This window comes from Staurois parvus, unplaced genomic scaffold (assembly GCF_062004578.1).
Source record: "Staurois parvus isolate SC_StPar_1 unplaced genomic scaffold, SC_StPar_1.0 ptg001100l, whole genome shotgun sequence".
Lineage (NCBI taxonomy): Eukaryota > Metazoa > Chordata > Amphibia > Anura > Ranidae > Staurois > Staurois parvus.
The window spans coordinates 28,641-53,407 of record NW_028318896.1 but is presented as its reverse complement, the minus strand read 5'-3'; the positions used below and the strand labels follow the sequence as shown (position 1 = coordinate 53,407).

General features: G+C 39.2%; 1 protein-coding gene across 1 annotated transcript in view; it reads right to left on the bottom strand.

Annotated features, from left to right (window-relative positions):
• Positions 1 to 1,834: 1,834 nt before the first annotated feature.
• The window catches only part of LOC149440260 (endosome/lysosome-associated apoptosis and autophagy regulator 1-like), a gene marked incomplete at its 5' end in the record, with an annotated part of 41,028 nt that continues 18,095 nt past the window's right edge, over positions 1,835 to 24,767 (bottom strand). The window contains 5 exons of the mRNA XM_089658847.1: positions 1,835 to 1,870; positions 1,954 to 2,208; positions 21,090 to 21,230; positions 21,729 to 21,822; positions 21,905 to 21,995. Coding sequence (XP_089514973.1) covers positions 1,835 to 1,870; positions 1,954 to 2,208; positions 21,090 to 21,230; positions 21,729 to 21,822; positions 21,905 to 21,995 — 617 coding nt within the window. The remainder of the gene's footprint in view (positions 1,871 to 1,953; positions 2,209 to 21,089; positions 21,231 to 21,728; positions 21,823 to 21,904; positions 21,996 to 24,767) is intronic.

Below are 24,767 nucleotides of genomic sequence, written 5' to 3'. Positions count from 1 at the left end.
AGAAGAATGAAAAGAAGAAGAAGAAGAATGAAAAGAAGAATGAAAAGAAGAATGAAAAGAAGAAGAAGAATGAAAAGAAGAATGAAAAGAAGAAGAAGAATGAAAAGAAGAAGAAGAATGAAAAGAAGAAGAAGAAGAATGAAAAGAAGAAGAAGAAGAATGAAAAGAAGAAGAAGAATGAAAAGAAGAAGAAGAAGTATGAAAAGAAGAATGAAAAGAAGAAGAAGAAGAATGAAAAGAAGAATGAAAAGAAGAAGAAGAATGAAAAGAAGAATGAAAAGAAGAATGAAAAGAAGAAGAAGAATGAAAAGAAGAAGAAGAAGAAGAATGAAAAGAATGAAAAGAAGAAGAAGAAGAATGAAAAGATGAAAAGAAGAAGAAGAAGAATGAAAGGAAGAAGAAGAAGAATGAAAAGAAGAAGAAGAAGAATGAAAAGAAGAAGAAGAAGAATGAAAAGAAGAATGAAAAGAAGAAGAAGAATGAAAAGAAGAAGAAGAAGAATGAAAAGAAGAATGAAAAGAAGAATGAAAAGAAGAAGAAGAAGAATGAAAAGAAGAAGAATGAAAAGAAGAAGAATGAAAAGAAGAAGAATGAAAAGAAGAATGAAAAGAAGAAGAAGAAGAATGAAAAGAAGAAGAAGAATGAAAAGAAGAAGAAGAAGAATGAAAAGAAGAATGAAAAGAAGAAGAAGAAGAATGAAAAGAAGAAGAATTAAAGTACAGCAAAAAGTGTATCTGCAGAGAGCTCCGCTATTTCTGACAGTTCTCTGACAGTTCCTTCACATTTACAGCGGTTGAAGCATTGTATCTATTTATTTCCGAATAAAAACATCTGTATCCTAAATGGAAACAAATAGATACAATGTTTCAACCGCTGTAAATGAACTGTCAGAACTGTCAGAAATAGCGGAGCTCTCTGCAGTGACACTTTTGCCGGCTGATCGGGAAAAATTCGATTCGTGCACCCGAAGTTTGCTAAAATTCGGATTCGATGCGAATCAAATTTTTCCTGATATTCGAAACGAATTCCACTTCGCCAGGTTCGATTCGCTCATCTCTAATACTTACTATGGATGACACATACACATCATTCATCTACTCTTGGTCCGGCCCCCGGGTCCAAAATATGAACCCATTGCGGCCCTCAAGTCAAAAAGTTTGCCCACCCCTGGGCTAGACAATGGCACCCTGACTGCCATTAGGTATTGGGTTGAAATCCTTGGACCCATTGTCAGACCCTATGCTGGTGCAGTGTGTCCTGGGTTGCTCCTAGTGCACAACAATGCCTGGCCTCATGTGGCGAGAGTATACATGCAGATGAAGGAATTGATACTATTGAATGGCCCCCACGCTCGCTTGACCTAAATCCAACAGAACACCTCTGGGATATCATATTTCGGTCCACCCAATGCCACCAGGTTGCAGCTCAGACTGTCCAGGAGCTCAGTGATGCCCCAGGACACCATCCATCATCTCATTAGGAGTATGCCCTGACATTGTCAGGCCTGCATACAAGCACATGGGGGTCATACAAGTAATACTATTAAGTACCATTTTGAGTTTCTGCAATGAAATTTCAGCAAAATGGACAAGCCTGATGTATCATTTTTTCACTTTGATTTTCTGGGTGTCGGATTTCTGTCCTCTCTAGGTTGATAATTTTCATTTCCATCCAACCATGGGGCATCCTTTACGTTCCTACCACATTACCCAGTCCATATCAGTATAGATATCCAGCATGATATTTTTTCCCCATTGAGATCTGTTGTGTTTTCAAAGTGTTCCTTTAATTTTTTGAGCGGTGTATAATAAAAATGTATACTGTATCTGAGATTTCACAGATCTGTAGAAATCTCTCTCAAAATGTTTCCCTGTTGAATAAGAACATAATAAGTATTTACAAATTTTACATTCCACTGGCAAACAGTTTCATAATGTATGTATTTTCCCTTACATCATTGCTTTTTGTTCCAGGTCCACATTGTGTACACGTTTCCTCTCCAAAAGGCAAATTTGATTGCTGATAAGTGTTAGTTGGGCATGAGATGCAGTTGCTGGTCCTCTTGTCAATGTAATGCCCAGGGGGACAGGAGATGCATTGGGAATCCTTGTTCTGGGCACATGGCCGACACCAAGATGCAACGCCATCCTTAGCATAAGTAACATTGATGGAATATATTTTTCCAATATCTGCAGTATATTTCCGACCCTAAATAAACACAAAAATGTTACTAGTCAATTATTACTACAAATGGTTTTAAAATGTGATGCTGGATGCTTACATATATGTACTGTGATTGCTTTCAAATTGTGCACTCTATTTCGGGTACTGTGGACTGGACAACGGCTGGATATACAATATTAAAAAGCTTCATACTGGGTAGGAAAATGTCAATATACTACAACACCATCGAACATCAATCACATTTTCATTATATCTGTTACTATGGTTGTTAATATTACATCAAATTCTTGATGAAAATCATTCTTACTGATGACAGAAAAATGGCCTATGATAATTAGCTGGTGAAATTAGAGACATTCTAGAGATCCATACTTACAAGCTGGTGCCTGTCACTATTAGCTATTCCACTCACTGATCTGCCCAGGGGCAGACTGACCATTTGGAAGCTCGGGCACTGCCCGAGGGCCCGGGGTCAGTAGGGGGGCCCATGAGATGCCCCTGGTACCTTTTTCATAGGCTTTTTTGAGTTTGGGCAAGGACACAGGGGCCCCATGATCCCCTATTGCCTGGGGGCCCCATGAGTTGTCAGTCCGCCCCTGGATCTGCCCTTTCCTCTGGAAGTACTAGTACTGTATGTAGTTTTGTAGTGTGTGATGCAAATGACTCCTTAGACCATGTGGATATACTTAACTACACCTAGATATAATTAACCCCTTTTAACCCCTTTTAAATCATGCATTTTCCCTGTATCTTTAACACGTAGTTACTGACGTATTCTTTGGCTTAGGAAGAGTAACTTAGGTGCTATTATTACATAGTTATCTACTAGAGTTACTATTCAGAAGTTTTTGAATAAAGCATTAAGCTTACCCACATTTGGGTATTGTAGCCAATAAGCCTTATAGCATCAATAGTCTTTTTTTCCTGATGACTCAAAGTGGATCTATCATCAAATATCACACTTCTCGTGAATCTCACAGTTTAGGCAAAGCCAACCACTAAGGGCATTGTAGGAGTTTTACCTTATTACATACTGAACTAACAGTTCGGTAAGAGGATCATTAGGAGGCAGAGACTTCTCATGCAGTTGGTAAATTTGGCTGCCCTTATGTACAGGCATGTGAACAACTAGGTATTTTAACAGGCAAATATTGGATCTTTATTCAAACAATGCCTACAGACTACAGACGGTGCTTCCACTAGGCAAACTAGGCAGCTGCCTAGGGAGCACTGCCACCTAGAGGTGCCTGGCCACAGCACAGCACAGGCCAGTTCTGTCTCTCTGTGGGACACAGCCACGTCATGAATGATCCTTCAGCTGAGAGGAGGGGTGGCAGAGGACAGGCAGAAAGGACAGAAGATGATGCCGGGTGTCTGGGGTAGTGTAGCAGCTGAGCTGTCACTCCTTCCAGTGTTCCTCTTAGACTCCGTCCCTGACTGCATGCTGACTGGCGGCTGCTGATCACTGTGGAGTTCCAGCCCTTCTCTTCTCATTCATCAGTGGAGGCAGAGCTTTGCTTGCAGAGGAAGGTAATGTCTGACTCTGATGTCTCGTGTCTGTGTGAGTGTGACCCAGCCAACCATCCACCACATGTGCAATGTCTCAGTGAGTGATGACATCATCATGATTCCACAGCCTGCTCTTCTAGTGCCTGCTGATCTGTGTCAGTATTGTTGGTGGTGTGTTGTATTGGGTCAGATCTCTGTGGGATCACTCAGTTAAGGTGTTCTCTCTGTGTGTAGGGGGGCTAGGGCTGCCTACTGTCACAGTGTTTTATCTACCCTCATTACCTGGGGAATTCCAGTCTGGGATCTGTCAGCGTCGATCCATCTGTGACGGTCGTGGCGTCAGACCCCCAGCCCTTCTCACCAACTCGTGACCGAAGAACTAGCCAATCTAAAACAGCGCTGTCACGTGTGCAACAATACCACGCTCAGCTGCACTCTGCACACAGATTTTCCAGCTAATGGACCACAATCTATGTACCTGCAGCCTGAGAGCGATTGTTACTGGCTCAGGTTAATTTTGCAATTAATCCTTCACACTGCCACCACTGCCTTTTTGTAGAGAAAAGGAGGAAATTCACCAATATTAGCAATAACACTAAGATGTTTGAATAATCGTCTGTATACACACTGTCACCGCAGGCAGAGATATACAGAGGGTTAAAAACACACAGTAGTGCTCTTCAGAGACAGGGATTCTTAATTTGCCTTAAAGAGCTTTAGAAACCGTTCAACTCTTTTCAGATAATAGGATTTATTACTAAAAAGGTCAAAAGGGTGCAATAACAATAATTTACAGAAAAAGATGTAGCCAATATAAATATATATATATATATATATATATATATATATATATATATATATATATACATACATACATACATACAAAGAGCAATAACACAGCAAAGAGATAACAGAAAGAAGTTTAGAGAGGTAGAGTACTTGCCAAAAGTCCTGGGTTAAGCAGATCTAGTTTCAGAGCAAAATGGTACTGTCTCCCAAATTGGTTCCAATGTTAGAAGGGAGAATTCTTCAACTTACTGCTCCAAGCATAACAGCCTTTTTCTAGGAACTCAGCAGGGTGTCTCCTTACAGCAGAGAACCAATTGCCTCATTTGGGGAGGGGTGCTGTAGGCGGGGAACTCCGGCTATGATGAAATCCCTCGCAAGTTATACCATGGGCAATAACCTTCCCTAGGTACATGTAACATTCTATCCACGGGTAGGATAATCTGCAGAATGATATTCTGAATGTCCAGATACCAGATTTGACATATCTGTTTGGGACGGTTAAGGAGATAACGTTTTCTGCTCTCGGGTATATGTAATCCAGGGGTGTAAGATATCACACAACTCGCATTAAACTGAGCTATCTAAATATATGCTTGGTTTCCTGGTAAATATTTTTTTTTTTTCCCATAATAAATATTTATTTTTAAAATTTATTATTATTTCAATTTTATTTCTATTTTATTTTATTTCTAGTCTTATTTTTAATTTTATTTTCATTATTTTTATTTTTTATTTTCGAATTTTATTTTATTTTGATTTTATTTTTATATCTTATTTTTAACTTTATTTTAATTTTATTAGTATTTATAATTTTTTCATTTGTATTAGTATTTATTTATTTGTATAATTAATTTGATTATATTATTTGATCATATTAATCTAATATATAAACTGCATTTTATATAATTATTTATAGAAAAAGTCCAGGTGTTGTATATATTTTAAATTTTTAAAGATTATATAGCGAGGTGTAAACACACACTGCCTTAAAAGCCGTAGAGTGCGGGTATGAATATACAAATTAGAAATAAGGTATTAATAGTTGATTATCCTCATTAAATTGTCAATAGTAAACTACCATTATCTATTAGTATTACACATAAGGGCTACAAGAAAATGGCGCCGGCGACTATAAAGGGAGTCAATACATGGTGTTCATCCAATTATATCCCCGAACGAAGCCACGTGACCCTGTGGCGCAACGCGTTGGGGAGGGGCACCGACGTCACCACGTACCCGGACTCCGATGCACGGCGAGTATAGCCCACACGCCGCTCAGGCTGGATACAGATTTTATATCAAAAACGCTTTGTTAGCTTTTATTTAGTAAGTGCGCAATTGGCACTAATAAATTTCTATGCTTATCAAGGATAAGGCACTATTTCTTTCTTGTTTTTTTCTGGCAATACGCTGAGCAACAGGGAGAAAATAAATAACAACCCTTTGAGGGAAGATCTAGTCCAGGATCTAAATTTATTTATTTATTCTTTCAATTTTATTGAATATTTATGAATTATTCTTTCTAAATTTATTTATTTATTTATTTTATTAATTAATATCAACTATTTTTTAGATTATTTATTTAACATTTTTTTTTTTTTTATCTGGAGTAACTAAGGGGAAATTATTTATAGATCATTGAATATTATTTATTATAAATTGATTTTATTTATTTATTCACGGTGTTTACATAAGGGCGCGGCACTACTTTTCAATTTTTTTTGCTAACGTTTGTATATTTAATGAGAATATAGCTAGGTGCTAGCAAACTTATTCTAGAACAAATATTTATAGGGGCTCATAGGATATTTCTAATTTATCTCTTGTACACTCATTCACCTATTAGAAGACTCTATGGAGGTTTTTTCCTTTCTGGAAGATAGAAATATCGATTTGGATAATATTTTTTCTAAAGAGGAAAAAATAGATACTAACATACACAATTTATTTAGAAAAACTACTCACATCATGGAAAAAAAGTTGAATACATGGTGGGATTTAACCACCTTAGAAAAATATCTCAAAGAGAGAATTATCCCTAAAAAAACTTCGATGGGATTTACCCATAGCAGATGGACTACTTGAAGAGGAGGATATTTCAGAATGGTTCAACGTTTTTAGTGAAAAAAGTATGGAACTGCTAATATTTTTAATAAAAAGGAAACAAAGAAAGATGAGGAAAATTGAAGTAGCCCTGAAAGATCTCAAAGAGAAAGTGGAACTACACAAAGATCATCCAGAATTCATTAAATGTATGACCGAATTGAATAAAATTGTTAAAAACAAGGATTTAGAAATTAAAAATAAGAAAAAGAAAAAATATGAGAAAGTGGTACAAGAATTCAATCTAAAACAAATTTATAAATGGCAAAATACCAACAGTAATGAATTAAAATCTACAGAGAACACTCCGATCAAACAAGTAGAAACAACTAAACCCCCTCTAATGAAAAAATCTATAGTTTTTAAAAAAAACTACACCTAAAGCACAGAACAATCATTCACACAAAGGATTTTCTAATAAAACATCCACACAACACAATGATCACCCACCCCCACCATATCATCACTATAACAAAACCAAATCTCCATATCAACAGAGAGGACCATAGATGGAATGATTTTAACAGTCACTCTTATCACAATAGAAATCCACCTCCATATATGCAATTTAGAGGTAGGCCATATTACAAAAATAGAAATAGAGGTAATCATAATAGAGGATCTCAATACCATCCTACACAAGGTAGACCATAAATACCACAGTACAACGATTACAGAAATCAGTATGGAAATGAGTATAGAAATCATTACACACCGGAATTCACCAATGAATATCAATACACGAGTACGTACACAAAAAGGAATTCACCCCAAGTGTACCAGATACCTACACACAATCAATATTCACCTTTAGAATCAGAAGATTCATATACACCATTACCCAATCCTTTTTTAGAATGGAATCAGAATCCCATAGCAGACAATTTACACAACAGAGAGAACGAAGAAAGAGAGGGAACAGAGGAGGAAGAAAACGCAAACAAAAAAAGAAGAAATTAAAAGGAGAAGGAATCTTTAAGTGAGATTCCCTTGAAGCCAGAAGAAATACATGCACTTGACCATGGACTCAAATTTGCTCCAAATAAAGGGTTAAATAAATTTGAAACCTATGTAAGTCTACACAAGCTAGTTAGAAAATTAAACTTTCAAAAAGTATTTTGCTAAAACTTCTAGTGTAACCAAGATTCATTCCACCACAATACAACATAGTAATCTCTATAATAAATCAACATTCTACCCCAAAAATGTAGACAATACATATATTAATACTTTAAAAAAATTAGTAACTAAAGATTTGGAAGAATTACATATACGACAATACAAAGAAGACCCGTTTTTAAAAAAAGGGATCAAAAGTCTAAATGAGAGAAAAAATATTGTAATTAGACCTGCGGATAAGGGAGGAGGTACAGCAATCCTTTCAAAAGAATTTTATGACAATTCCATGAATAATATGTTACAAGATACCAACACATATCAAGCATTAACAAGTGATCCCACACAGAGATATAAAAAAGAATTGATCAAGTTAATTAATTATGGCAATCATAAAAACATTTTGAATGACAAAGAGGCAAAATATCTAGTACCGTCTACATGCAAGTTACCAGTTATATATGCAGTACCCAAATTACATAAAAATCCTATGAATCCCCCTATACGTCCCATAGTCAATGGTATAGACTCGCTTACATCTAGATTAGGGGAGTATATTGACCAATATCTCCAACCCTTAGTGATACAAACCAAGGCGTATTTGAAAGACACAAGGCATATTATTAAACGAACACAAGATTTTCACATTAAAGAAGATACATTATTAAGCGCAGCTGACGTATCATCACTGTATAAAATCATAGACCATGAAGGTGCGATACAATCAGTTAAATGGGCTTTGAAGAAATATTCTACTTTGTATAAAAAACAACAGAAATTCCTATTAAAATGTGTCACGTTTTGCTTAGACCACAATTACTTCTGGTACCAGAATACCCATTACCTACAAATAAGGGGAGTTGCTATGGGAGCTCGCTTTGCTCCCAGTGTAGCAAATTTATATATGGCACAATGGGAGGAGTCAGCCATATATCAGAACCAGAGACAAGAGTTGATATTATACCAGAGGTTCATAGATGATATAGTAGTGATAAGGAACGGTGAAGAAAAATCTCTAATAGACTTCTATATAGATTTAAATACCAATGACAGAAATATCATGCTTAGTTGGAATATTAGCAATACAGAAGTAAATTTTTTGGACCTATGGTTAATCAAAGATGGGACGAATATATTTACTAAAAAATATTTCAAAAAAACAGATAGGAATGCGTATATATCAACTAAAAGCTGTCATCATAAACCTTGGATCAGAAATATCCCTAAGGGCCAATTTCCAATACTAAGACAAAATTGCACACACACGGAAGACTATATAGAACAAAGCAATATTTTAGTAAAAAGATTCATAGATAAAGGGTACAAGAAAAAGAATATAGAACAAACCAGAAAACAGATAGAAATACTCGATAGAAACATCTACTAGAATCCACGACAAAAAATAAATTAAGTAAAGAGGATAACAATAATGTAGCTATGATTATGCCATATAGTAGGCAATATAGAGATATTCAGCAGATCATCATGAAACATTGGGATGTACTAAAATTAGACAGATCTAATAGATATTATTCCTACTAAACCGCAATTTATATATAAGAAAGCCCCTAACATAAGGGATAAAGTGGTTAAGAACATTATAAATCTGCCTAGCAATAAAACTAATGTCACTTTCTTTCAAGGAATAGGTTTTTATAAATGTGGCAGATGCTATAGCTGCCTAAGAACCAAAAATAACCCAAAATGTAGGTCAGAATTTCAAAATCCTACCAATGGAAATATATATAAAATTAAACAATTTATTTCCTGCGATACGAAAGGAGTGATTTACGCTCTTAAGTGTCCTTGTAACAAAATCTACATTGGCAGAACAAAAAGAACATTAAAAGAACGTATAAAAGAACATGTTGCTAACATTAATAAGGGGTATAAATTCAACAATGTTCCAATACATTTTCGACAATTTCATCAGCAACAAGCTATAGGATTGGAATTTTGGGTATACAAAAACATATTAAGTACTGGAGAGGAGATAACACAGTTAGAGAGATTAGTAAAAAAGAATCATATTGGATATATGAGATGAATAGTTTGGCCCCTACAGGCCTAAATAAAGAATTTGATCTCTCTTGTTTCATTAGTGACCAATACTACATTATTGTAGGAATATCAGTGAGATAATAGTCTACTTACATTTAACACTAAGATATCAGGGGTAAATATTGAATTAGATGTGTGTGGAGATTATATGAAATTTTAAAATTTTTAATAATTTTTTTTCCCATAATAAATATTTATTTTTAAAATTTATTATTATTTCTATTTTATTTTTATTTCTATTTTATTTTATTTCTAGTCTTATTTTTAATTTTATTTTAATTATTATTCTTATTTTTTATTTTCTAATTTTATTTTATTTTATTTTCTAATTTTATTTTATTTTGATTTTATTTTTATATCTTATTTTAACTTTATTTAAATTTTATTAGTATGTATAATTTTTTCATTTGTATTAGTATTTATTTATTTGTATAATTAATTTGATTATATTATTTGATCATATTAATCTAATATATAAACTGCATTTTATATAATTATTTATAGAAAAAGTGCAGGTATTGTATATTTATAATTTTTAAAGATTATATAGCGAGGTGTAAACACACACTGCCTTAAAAGCCGTAGAGTGCGGGTATGAATATATAAATTAGAAATAAGGAATAATAGTTGATTATCCTCATTAAATTGTCAATAGTAAACTACCAATATCTATTAGTATTACACATAAGGGCTACAAGAAAATGGCGCCGACGACTATAAAGGGAGTCAATACATGGTGTTCATCCAATTATATCCCCCGGACGAAGCCACGTGACCCTGTGGCGCAACGCGTTGGGAAGGGGCACCAACGTCCCCACGTACCCGGGCTCCGATGCACGGCGAGTATAGGCAGTGTGAGCCCACACGCCACTCAGGCTGGATACAGATTTTATATCAAAAGCGCTTTGTTGGCTTTTATTTAGTAAGTGCGCAATTGGCACTAATAAATTTCTATGCTTATCAAGGATAAGGCACTATTTCTTTCTTGTTTTTTTCTGGCAATACGCTGAGCAACAGGGAGAAAATAAATAACAACCCTTGGAGGGAAGATCTAGTCCAGGATCTATTCACGGCAGATCAGTAGGAGCAAAAGAGGAGAAACATTCAGTCTTCTACTAATAGAAGAACACCAAGTAACTCATTTCATCTTGAGAGGTGTCATTTTGGAAACCATGTGAACAGTCCATTTGCAGTCTACTTAGATGGGATTTGATATATGAAGGGATTTTCAATTTTTATTGGACATTTATGAATTACTTTTTCTAAATTTATTTATTTAATTATTCTTTCAATTTTATTGAATATTTATGAATTATTCTTTCTAAATTTATTTACTTATTTATTTATTTTATTAATTAATATCAACTATTTTTTAGATTATTTAAAAAAAAAATTTTTTAATCTGGAGTAACTAAGGGGAAATTATTTATAGATCATTGAATATTATTTATTATAAATTGATTTTATTTATTTATTCACGGTGTTTACATAAGGGCGCGGCACTACTTTTCAATTTTTTTGCGAACGTTTGTATATTTAATGAGAATATAGCTAGGTGCTAGCGAACTTATTCTAGAACAAATATTTATAGTGGCTCATAGGATATTTCTAATTTATCGCATTAAACTGAGCTATCTAAATATATGCTTGGTTTCCTGGTAATTATTTCCTATCTCAAGATATGATATTATATGGGAAAGTGGGTTTTAAATGTGATGTCTGTTTTATGGCTATCTGGAATGCGTTTGAAGCCCAGTGAAGGACTGGTTTATGGCTTTACGATTATCTCAGATTGACACCCGGGCACCAGCTAATTTGGAATTTATAACCATGAAGCTGCCCCGCTGTGCCTGATTGCCTGTGCACTTCTGAACCCAGCACGCAGGGACCTCGTGTCACTCAGTCACTCAACAGAGAGGGAGGGGGAAAGCTGATTTGGAGTAGAAATGATACAAGATGGAGGGCCTTTGGCAAAATGGAGGTTCGCATCCATCTCTGTACGTACAATTGCTACACCATCATCCTCCACTCACTGCAACTGTCACCCTGCCACTGCCAGCCACAGTCCATCCATGACACCGATTTTGGTGCTGGTGGCATCTTATAGTACTTATTTTTGCAAATTAAAAGAAATTTAGCAGTTTCATGTTTTGTTGATTTAACATTTTCTACGGTTTAAAAAAAAAAATGTATGGGGGGGAGAAGGGGCACAAGTAGCTGGTCTTGCCTAGGGCGCAATATAGTCTAGCACCGGCCGTGCCTACAGATAAAGTTGATATTCTTGAATAACAATTTGACTTTTCAAACATTTCAACAAAAATATCAATTGACATTTTTCTATACTGGGTACACTCAAAAATGACATTGCCCTCTGTAGCAGAATTTATTTCTTGTAGGAGTTTTGTATAACTGCCCATTAGTACCTGACATCTACTCAAAATTCCTTCAGTTGCAAGAGGTTTGTGTTTTTAAATAAACAAATGAAGGAACTGCCTGTTTCAAAATTCTCTACTGTCACGCATAGCCCTAACACAGGTGGTCAGACACTATAACTAGCTTCTGTGTTCTTCACCTATAGCAGCCCCCTTTCCCATAAGGCAAGCAGGCCTATAGGTACTTATTGGCTCCCAGGACTTGTACACAATGCTATACTGCTTGGCAACCATGCTGGGGTAGGCACGAACTGAGCACAGCAAACAGGTACTTGTGGTTGACAGACAGGCAGCATGGTTCAATGAAAGTCCAGGTACAAGGTAGGCAAGGTTCAGAGTAGTCCGGGTCCAATACGTAGTCAAAAGGCAGTCGGAGTTCAGAGAATAGTCAATATCTGATCAAAGGTCATAAACAGGGGAATCCAAACAGCAGAGCAGGACAGACAGACAGGGAGCTTGAGCACTATTACACACTCTATAAGCAGCATGAGACTGCAGGGTTGGCTGGCTTAAATCAGGTTTGGTCTCCATCCAGAGACTGGCTACATCAATCACCTTGCAGGTAGACAGACAAGGAGAATGCATCATAGCTAAAACCAGGATGCTGGAACGAAACCAGCAGCAGTGATGGAACAGGAACACTACACACTTTAATCACCTGCAAAATGGGAAACAAATCAGGTCTTCAGTTCTGGAGCAGTCCGTAAGCTTCTTCTTCCTTTTGAGCCATTATTTGGTGGATTTTCTAGAGTGTTTAAGATCATTATCTTCTTGAAAGACTCATTTCTGGTTCAACTTTTGTACTGCTGGCCTCAAATCATCATCAAGCACACTTTGATATGATGCAGAATGTAGAAGCAGTTGACTTAACGAGGTTGATTTACTAAAGGCAAATAGGTTGTTCACTTTGCAAGGGAATTTTCACTTAGCTTAGTGAATGCAGTGAAACAAATAGCAGTTTTTCTTGCACGTAATTGGGTGATGGAAGTCATTAAGTCTTTACCTCTTAAGCTAAAGGAAAATTCCTGTAGTAAAGGAAATGTCTCTATGCCACACAGACCCATGTAGAGGAGGTAAATGGCAGCCTAACCCTAGGTTCCAGTCAGGCCACGCCCCAGACATGTTTCCCTCTGCCCCTTGGAGGCTAGTCATGGGGATGGTGTCATGGTCGCCCGATCGCCACCCTCAACATGCGACAATCGCACGACCGTGACCAACAATAATACGTCACGCCCGAGGCGTCAGACCCCAGACCTTCTCACCAAACTCGTGACCAAAGGACCGGCCGATCTAAAACTGCGATGTGACGTGCGTAACAATGCCACACCCAGCTGCGCCCTGCACAACGATTGTCCAGCTAATGGAACGCAATCGACGCACCGGCAGCCTGAATGCGCTTGTTACTGGGTCGGGTTAATTACGCAACTAACCCTTTACTGCCACCACCCCTTTTTGTACAGAGAAAGGGGAAAATCTCTTTATCCAATATACACTGTAATGGTTGAAAAGTCGCCTGTCCAATATGGTCACCGCAGGCCGATTGGGCAGAGGATTAAACAAACACAGTAGCGTTTCTTCAAAAGGCAGGAATTCGTGAATTGCAAGTAAGCGCTTAGAAACAGTTTAACACTTTCAGAAAGAAAGATTTATTACTAAAAGAGTCAAACAGGTGCAATAAAATATTTACAAAAAAAAGGAAACTAAGATATATATTTATATATAAAAAATAGGAAACAGCCCCAGCACAGCAAAGAGATAACAGGAAGTAGTTAAAAGGTTAAGTTACTTGCCATGTTAAGCCTTAAGGTAAGCAGATCCAAGTTTCAGAGCGGAAAGGGTCTTTGATCTCCTGCTGTTACGATGTTAAAATTAGAAGGTCTCTTTAGCTTCACTTTTTAGGCTTGCCAGCCTGTCTTTTAAAGTCCCCCTTGGGGGGGGGGGTGGCTCTGAATACTGGCCAATACCCTGTTTTGGGCGGGATCCTCGGGTGGGCTCTGCATTAAAACTGACAGCTTCATAATCCATGATATGAAACATAGGTGACAGCTGACCTGAGGAATGTTCATTTACTTTCTGTCACCTGGCTGGTAGGGTTTATGAGGTTCCAACTTCTTTCAAGTCCGGGAAAAGAACTTAGATGGAGAGGCTCTGCCTCCATGGGGGGGCTTTGTAGCGCTGGGCCCCCTGCTGCTCCAGCCTGTGGGCAACTTTTAACACTTACACATCTGTCCCTGTGCCTCTCAGGAAGGGAGGGGGAAGGAGAATAAAGGATTGAGGCATACGTCTAACAAAAAAAGGGGAACGCCGCATCCAACTCTGATGAGCAAGTTTGCTACAGATGGGAGTTCCAAGCAGGAGAGATTTTATAGCATCATCGGCTGTTATGCAATTAGGAACTAAGCAAGAAGATCACAAGAAGAAGCTGGTCACTAATGTTTCATCCTTTCCCAGATTTCCACATTTAAACTCAGGTGGCCAGGCCATTTTTCCCTTAAAGCTATCAGAGTTTTTGAAAGATCCCCCCCCCCCCCCAATTTGGCACCTGCCAGTGACTGTCCATCTCTTAAAGTGACAGGAACTGGATTCCCTGTTCAGGGATACCTCCAAATTGCTGGGTGAAGAAGAAGAGTTCATCTAGGGTCTGGGATGGTAGATTATGGACGCTGACTAGCTCTCCAACAGAGACTGTGTTGCAGTGAATGCTTGTGAATAGTTCCATGCAGTTATCCTCAGTTCATCAGTTTCCCTTCCTGTACACCCCTAACCCTATCCCAGTTCAAATCCTCTAAATAAAATTACAAAACCAAAAGCTCAAGGACTGATTTCTGACTCTGGATGCAAGTCTTTGTGAAGATGCGTGTTGCCTGGATGTGCTGGACTATAGCGACTCCTAAGGGGGTAGTGCTACATGTGGGGGTTTGTCCGGGATTTTCCTATAGCAACCTGCCTGCCATTAATCCTAGCAACTAACAAGCATAGAAAGTAATATTGACTAGTGCTGTCATACATTGCAGCCATGCAGGCTTATTTAAAGGTCTCAGTGCTGCTCTATAGGTGACTGGTGAAAAGGACTATTTTCTATTCAACTGTTCCTGTCAGAACAATATGCTTTGCTGTAGCTATCACCCTTGCCCGGAGGAACCAGAACAGCCCATCAAGTTGCAAATGTCTTTTTGCTGCTCTACAGGTGGCCATAACAAAAGATTATGCCCTAAATGTACCTGCTATAATCAGCAAAGTGCCTGCCACTACGGCCATTCTGCTTGCCATTGTACGGAGCAACCAGAACAGCCCATCAGTGTTCTCAAGTCTTTTTGCTGCTCAACAGGTAGCTACAACAAGACTTTGTTCTGCCAAGCTCATTATTGCCTGCAAATATCAGTATTTACTACATGTCCATGCTTCTTGTTGTCCAGGGCAACCGGAATGGCCTGCTACCCAGTGGCTTACAAATGCCTGGCCACTTTAATCTAGCTGGGTCCAGAGACTTTATTTGTTCACCAGGGGGGGGGGGGTGCTCTTAATAACCACTGCAGATCATCACTACAGTTCCTGCTAGCGCAGTCAGTTTGCTCCTGCCTGGAACATCAGGGGTTAACGCAAGCGTGGGAAGATTCCCGCCCGGCAGACTGGCTGGTGCCAAGGAGTCACGAGGAGGGTCGTGGCCACTGCCACATTCACTCCCATACGCCTGCCCTAAAAACTTCCCTCTACACCCAACATGTGGAGAGAGAGCAAGAGAGGAGAAAGATGGAGGGCCTATTACAAGTGTTCCTGAAAGTCTTCATGCCGGAGATCATTCTGGTGGACAGGGGCATCCGCCTGGGAAATTGTGGATGGTTTGACCTGGGACTGGTCAGAGGGCCTTTGCTTGATTTGCCCTGAGTGCAGGAGACCCACCTCCCTGGTCAAAGCCTTGGTCATGTGCGGGCACTATGAAATCCCGCTCAATCAGCTCATGCCCGGAGATCTGGTGCCTTGCACATACGTTGTGTATCTGCTGATGGGGCTATGTACGGATAAGCCAGAGCATCAAAATCAGAAAGCTGGAGGTAGTTCGGTGCCTGGGCTACAGAACAGGTTTGAGTCCCGGGACTCCCCTGCACCTATGGCAGACCCTTGCAGCGGAGGAGGGTTGATGGAGGGCCAGTGCCCACAAGTGCTGCCCTGATAGAACCAGCCAATACCCTGGATCAGCCGGCCTTGCCCACCAGCCCTGACTGTTCTATTTGGAAGGAGCCTAGCTGCAAGGATGCCCAGTCCTCAGGTGAGCCAGCGGACAGTGTCAGTGGTGGGGGAATAGATTGGGAGTCACCCAGGCTATTGGCAGAGTTCGGGCCTTTAGAGATTGTGCAAGAGTGATGGTCTTCAGAGGAAACAAAGGAAGAATGGGACTGGGGGGCCCCACAGATGACTTGAATTCACTAACTGGACTGTCAGAGCAGCCCTATACCCTAGACTTTGCTGGGCACTCCTGCAGGTCTTAGCCTGTAGGGATACCCTCCTGAGCCCCACCACCTAAGGTCTCCGCACCATGGCGTAGGACCAAGGCCAAGCACACTGATCTGTGTCAAGGTAGTGAGCTCTATAGATCCACAGCTTGGGGTTCCCCAGGGCATGGAATCTAAGCCCCAGCCTGCTTGTTCACCAGGGCCCCTGATGGTGGGGATGGACTTGCAGCAGGCTGGGACCAGGTCGTGGCCCCCAGGTACACCCAGCTGAGGTGGAGGAGACCGCTAGTGGGAGCAGGGTGAAAGGGAGAAGACACAGGGAATCCAATGGGCAATCCGAGATCAGGACAGGCGGAAAACTAGCAAGGTCAGGAACGAAGCTGGGGTTGGTACACAGATAGACAATACAGGATTCACAGAGAGACCACACGGGAGCTCCAACAACATGAAGATGCTCAGGCAGAATGGGACAGACTGAGCATGTCTTAAATAGACAAGCCAGCTAGGAGGAGGCCAAGGAAGTGATGAAAGGGAAGGACATAAAACCCAGGGAATAGCAGACGACGCCCACAGGTTAGCACAGACAAACACACATGTGAAGGAATCAAGAGCAGCAAGAAGGTAAGAAAAAACACACAAGAGGCTGCAAGCTAACTTGTGACAGTACCCCCCCCCCCCCACGAGGTCTCCCCACTTTTTTAGGGCCAGGCTTAAGGGGAAACTTCTGATTAAAAAATTCCACCAGACGGGGTGCGGAAACATCAGTAGAAGGAATCCAACACCTCTCCTCAGGACCATATCCCTTCCAGTCAATTAGATACAAGAGCTTCCCTCTGATGAATTTAGAATCCAAGATTTGTTTGTCTTCACACTGATCCGAAGTACTTGCTATTGGGGAAGAATGATGATGAGGACGGGAAAATCTGTTGATGATATACGGTCTCAGGAGAGAAACATGGAAAACATTAGGGATTCTCAGATGTGAAGGAAGGCAGAGTTTTAAAGCAACAGGATTGAACTGGCAAAGGATGGTAAGGGGACCAATGAACGGAGGAACAAATTTCATAAAGGGTACCCGAAGACTGACACTCTTGGTAGAGAGCCAAACCTTGTCACCCGGGAAATATTTGGGACTCACCCGGTGATGACAATCTGCAGCTACTTTGTATTTAGAAGCTGACAGATGTAAGCTCTAGGAAAAATTTGCCTCAGAAGGAGTAAGAATAGGAGAACATATGATAGGAAACTGGGCTAGAGCAGACACCAATAACCAGGGCCCAGTAGGGTGTATGGGGGCAGGACAGGGGACAGAAGGCACTGTAGGGTGTAGGGGTGCAGGACAGGGGACAGAGGGTACAGTAGCTACTAATGTGGAAACCACAGCTGGGTCCAAAGCAGATGAAGGGAGTTTTGGGGTCTCAGCATGCAGGGCACATGAATCTGGGAACTCAGATGGTACAGAGGTCACAGATGTTGGGACCTCCACCCACCCAGAAGGTAGCGACATAGGAGCTCTGAGCTGCAACATATGTAAAGGGACCGAAGGTTTGGGCAGCAAAGAGGGTAAGGAACTAGAGGTGGACAGCACCAGAAGGGGGCCCGCAATAGAAGTAGGCCTTACTACAAGAAACATCTTGTAAAGTCTGGCAATGTTGAGGTTGCATCGGAGAGGTGGTGGCCTCAGCCACGGGTACAGTGTGAGGTGGGCGGACAGAACAAGACTTAATTAGATGACCTTCAGCCCCACAGTAAAGGCATAGACCAAATCTTAGGTGACGCGATCGCTCTTGTGGAGTAAGGTGTGTTCGGCCTAACTGCATGGGCTCTTCAGACATCGGTACAGTTGCAGAGGTAAGTTGATCAGGGACTTTCTGGAAAACAGGAGCAAAAGAACCCACTGGAGGGCGACGTGTATGAACCATTTCCAAATCTTACTCTTGGAAGCGGATTTCGATCTGGATGCTAAGAGCAATCAAGTCATCCAGGGAGGTGGGTATGATTCTTCCAGCTAGTTCGTCCTTAATACGGTCTGCTAGACCCTGCCAGAAGGTTGCAGAGAGGGCCTCATTATTCCATGCCAATTCCGAGGCTAAGGTGCAAAACAGAACTGCATATTGTCCAACAGTCCTGCTACCTTGACAAAGCCGAAGAAGAGCTCCTGCGGCAGATGAAGTCCTGCCGGGCACATCGAATGTCTTACAGAATGATGGAAAACCCTTACAACACACTCAAAATTACTTATCCAGCAGATTAAACATTAGTCACGGTCTTCTCTCTTCTCCTTGTGATCTTCTTGTTTAGTTCCTAATGACGATTCTATAAAATCTCTCCTCCCTACTGCTTCGAACTCTCATCCCTATGAATAAGCTCTGAGGGGTGGAGCAAAAATGTGTTGGGGGTGTGACCTGGCTGGAACCCAGGCTGGGGCTGTCATTCACCTTCACCATTCTACACAGGTCTGTTCATGTGCAGCCTCAGGGACACTTCCTTTGCTACACTAAGTTTGGAGCGTAGACGCGCTCCATTCCTGGTCAGCACTCAGCGGTTGGTTCACGGACAAGTACCTCTAGCCTGGGCAGTACACATTATTTGCATAAGGAAAATTCCCTTGCAAAATGAACAGCCTATTTGATTTTAGTAAATTAACCTGAATGACTGTGAGCTGCCCAGGCTCTGGGGAAGTAACGCAACCCCAAACCATAACATTTCCACCACTATGCTTCCCAGTTGTTATGAAGATCTTCTCTTCAAATTCTGTCTTCGGTCAAACATGTATACAATTACTGTGACCAAACAACTCTATCTTTGATTCATTAGTCTTCAGCACACTACTCCAAAAAGCATGGTCTTTGTCTATATGTTAAATTACAAACTGTAATCTTGCTCTAACTTTTTTTTGGACAGCAAATGCTTTTTCTTAACAGCTTTCATGCAGGTTGAATTGGTGCCATCTCTTTCTAAATATAGACGCATGCACTTTAATCCCAACTTTTGCAAGGGTTATCTGAACACTTCGTGTTGAAATGTTGGTGTGTTTAGAGAATTCCTTTAGCATCAAATTGGTCAGCTCTTGGGCTGAATTTGCTGGGCTGGCCATTCCTGGATGAATTAGCAGTTTAAAATCTACACCATTTGTAGACTATTTCCCATACAGTGGAACAATTGATTTCAAATTAATCTTTTTAAATCCCTTGCCAAGCTCATAGGCACCCACAACTTTCTTTCTGAGGGCCTAAGAGAGCTCTGTATCTTAGTAGTATGATACCACACACATGTACATCTCACATATGTAAAGAGCACAGGGAACACCAGACTCTATATAATCGGAGTTTTAAATAAGAAGGGTTCCACCTGCATATTCCATAAGGAAGTTTTAGTCATTGGCACCTAACTTCTAACACTGGATTTTAATTGGGTGGATTTGCAGTGGAGGTAAATGTAGAATGCATTTTTGTAAGTTCATGAAAATGAATAAAATATGGGTTTTTAAAACAATGCAATTATATAAATGTCTAAATAGTAAATGGCAAGTGCTATATGTATCAAGAAGCAGCTAGCACAAGAGATAGTGACAATAAATCGCAAAATGACATATGTGCATAAAGTGCAGTGCTAAAAAATTATATTACAAATTAGTGCAAAACAAATGCAAACATATAATCCGGTGAAATGACGAATAAATGTAGTCCGTCCAGTGTGAAAACTGTATCAGTGATACTGCAAGACACAACAGCAAAGTGTCCAATTCCACACAGTGCTTGAGGATCCAGTAAACACTCCGCCACCACTACATACTCACCAGAACACTACTGGTATAGTAGCAGTAATCGACAGTCAATCAAATTCACTATTCAGAGACCTTAGCCCGAAAGACTTCCTAGAGAAGAAGCTCACCACACAGAGCCCAGAAAGCGATTCATAGTGTAGTATTTATTAAAAGGCAAATAAAAACATTCCACGTGGAAGAAATGTAAACATGCATATAATCACTTATCAAAATGGCCACCATTCCAGATTGCAGACACGGCGGCGTGACATCAGCACGTAGGCTCCACCAACGTGTTTCGTGCACATGCACGTCTTCAGGGGTATGCCTATTCATTTTACTTTATTCTGGTGGCATACAGATCCAAAAGTATGAAAATTGTGCCTGTGTTCAGGAATATATGGACCTAACTGTATATGAGCTGGTGGATGTCAGGAACACAGTAGCAACCAAGAAACCCGTTTATTGCAGAGTATACAGTGTTTTGGGTGCCCAGAGCAGATCAGCGCTGTCATGCAGACCCCTGGAGGTGCCCACCATTGCATACGTAAGGCTAATTAAATGTATACCAAGTTAAACAAATCTGACAGCATTATAAAATATAATGTGGTAACAATGCAAGACAGCATAATATACAAAAAAAGACATGCAGATGAATTACTGTTTATTATTACTTACCCCATCTGACTGATCACTTGTCCTTTGGAATGCCCACGTAAAAGTGGTATTAACATTCCTCTCTACACGATATGAATAGGACTGTTTTTCTCTAGAACCTGTCCAGCTTTCTACCAATGAGCTCATGTCTGAATTTACAGCCTGAAAATAATCACACAAAAAGTTCAATTAAGACAACTGTATAGGTAAATATTAGAAATTTAACATTTAGTAAATGACCAATTTGAACATGCACGTAATCAGGACTGAATTATTTCAGATTTTATTGAGGTTTATCTTGCGTAAAACATAACCTTCTTTATTCACAAGCCCTCCCAGACTTTCCTTTGGCTGTTTTGTATTGAATGAGGAGGAGACTGAAGGAAGTCACCCCAGCTCAACATGAGCTGCTAGATTTTGAAGTCTAACTCAGATAGCCACCTCCAAAGAGAAACAGTCTGAAAGTAAACAGCTTTAGCTGCAGTCTGACTGTAAATGCATAATGCTCAGTGTATTCTGTGTCATGGGTGTATTACATGCTTAATTAATGAATCAAAGATTTTTTTAAAATTAGGAAAAAACCAGACCAAAGTTTATATACAGATGAAAAAGAAAGCAATAATGTATTCTTAGCTTGTGACTAAATACACTCCTACTTACCACCATGAAAAAGAGCTGGCATCTGACAGCACATTTAAGATCAAACACAAATGTAATATGAGCCACTTTGTTATTGCCGTCATCTGTTACACTGCTGGGACAAAAAGGGAAAGCAATTAGACATTTAGACAATTAAATATTAAGCTGCTATGTTCACAAATTGCTTGGATTATTACCTGAAGCCAGGTATGTTCAATCTAAGTACCATGTAATCATTATCTGAAGATGCAGCAGAAGTGTAAATATAATCTCCAGCAACTTCCCACCCTGCAAAACAGTTAATGAAAATAGAAAACAGACTTTTAAAGTGTTTTTTTAGCACAATAATCTTGTAGAAAGGCACTCTTATTTTATGAGAAGTTTAAATTAAAATTAGAAAAAGCCTCAGCAATAAGTGGTTACAAAAAAGGGTAAAGGCTGGCCATACCCTAGAACATTCATACAAATATTTTCATCAGTACATTCGATGATATGAGGAATGTTGTTTGAAAGTACTTTAACCACTCTGGAAGGTTTTACCCAGTTCCTGACCAGGGCATATTTTTGCTATTCGGCACGGAGCTTCCTTAACTGGTAATTGCATGGTCATGCAACACTGCACCCAAACAAAATGTATATAATTTTCACAGAAACAGATTTCTTTTGGTGGTATTTGATCACCACTGGGTTTTTTAATTTTTTTTGCAATATATATGAAAAAATTCCAAAAAGTTTGAAAAAAAAAAAACCCAATATATTCTACTTTATCAAAAATATCCAATAAACTAAAATTTTGCCATGAATGTTGGCCAAAATGTATTCTGCTACATGTCATTAGTAAAAAAAAAAAAAATCCCAATAAGTGTATATTAACTGGTTTGTGTGAAAGTTATAGCGTCTATAACTGGAATACTGGAATTTACGCAGCTTTTACTTTGATTGCCCATCACATTTCTTGAGGTGCCAAAATGCCAGGGCAGTACAAACAACCCTCAAATAACCAATTTTCAGAAACTATACACCTTAAACTGTATGCTGAGAGGCATGTTAAATAAATGGGAGATTGAATGTTTTTGAAAATTACAATTAAAAAAAAAAAAGTATTTTGTATTTTACACAAAGTTGTCACAAAAATATATACTATCCACACAGGCCATGGGTATATGTGGAATTACACCCCAAAACACATTCTGCTACTTCTCCTAAGTATGAGGATACCACATGGAGACTTTTTGGGAACTTACATACAAGAGCCCAAAATCCAATGACCTTTTGAGGTGCGCCATTTTCCTCATTTCACTTCCTCACCGCTTGTCACAGTTTCAGAGGCTCTGAAATGCCAGGATAGCAACCCCCCCCAAACCCCTTTTTGGAAAAGTAGACACCCCAAAGTATTTTTCAGAGCTAATTTTTTGTCACAAGGTTTTGAAAAAGAAAAAAAGAAAAAAAAAAAAGAAAAAAGAAATTTTCGTTTTCTTTCTTCATTTTCCAAACACTTGTGGCAACAAATGACATTTCAAAATAAACATCATGCCTCTCAGGAAATACTGTGGAGTGTCTACCTTCCAAAAAGCAGGCATTTGGGGGAAGGGGGGGTGTTCTACTATTCTGGCATTTCTGTGATAGGTAGTCGGGAAGTGTAATGCAGAAATAAAGCCCTTTAAAAGCCTGCAGGTGCTGATTGGATTTTGAGGTCCTGTACGTGGCTAGACTGCTAAAAAGTCTCACATATACTCAGTAGAGGTAGAAAGTAATTTGGGAAGTAATTCCACAAATACCCATGGCATGTGAGCAAAATATTATTTAGGCAACAACTTTGTGTATAAAAAAAAAAAAAAAAAAAAAAAGAAAAAAGTAAAGTTTTCTTTTTGTGTCTACTTTTTAAAAAGGGTCATTCGGAGGGGGAGGGTTGTGCTATCCAGGCATTTTATGCCTAACATTAAAAGCTTCTGCCACGCATCACCCACTCTTCTAACCACTTGAAGACCAAGCCTTTTCTGACACTTTTTGTTCACATAAAAAAAAAAAATTATTTTTTGCTAGAAAATTACTTTAAACCCCCAGACATTATACATTTTTTTAAAGCAGAAGCCCTAGAGAATAAAATGGTGGGTGTTGCAATTTTTTATGCAACACAGTACTTTTTGCAGCGATTTTTCTAACACAAATATTTTTGGAGATAATACACTTTTTGGAATTTTAATGCACAAAAAACGCAATATGTTGGGTAATTGTTTGGTAAAATATAAAAGATGATGTTACGGTGAGTAAATAGATACCAAGTATGACATGCTTTAAAACTGCGCATGTCCCGTGCAAGGGCGACATACATTTTTACAAGATATGACTGCTACATACATTTTTAATATCCATAGGTGATGTTTAAAAGCCTTTACAGGTTACCACTTTAGTTTTACACAGGAGGTCTAGTGCTAGAATGAATGCCCTCGATCTGACATTTGTGCCAATACCTCATATGCATGGCACCGTTTACATACCAACACGGGACCGATACTTGTGTTCACCTTTGTGCACAAACATGGGGGGACAGAGGTGCTTTAATTTTTTTTTCACCAAGATCAGTGTGATCAGATGCTTTCCCAATTTAAAAATGGCGTGGTTTATATCCGGTGAAACCAAGTGATTTCACCGGATGCAAGTGATGAAATGCTCATAACTTCCGGTTTCTTAAACTATAGAATTGATTAGAGCCAAAGCGGTCTCTGATCAGCAACATGGTCAGCTGGTGAAAATGCTGATTGTACAGGACAGCCCAAAAAAGCTGTGGAGGGCAGAGGGTGGGTAGAACATAAAAGAAACTGTTCTTAGGGAGAACAGTGAAGAGATAACTTTTGGGAAGTTATCAAAAGGTTAATAAGTTTGTGGAGCAGATTCTGGTTTATCTATTTTTTGCTTTTCTGTCACATTGAAGATAATTTGTTGTGTGGAACAAAATAAGATTATAAGGTAAGATAATCTTATCCACTGTATCAATATGGGTCAAGGAGGTAGTTACCCACCAGGTCCCACGGAAAAGAGATAAAATTGTAAGGATTATGT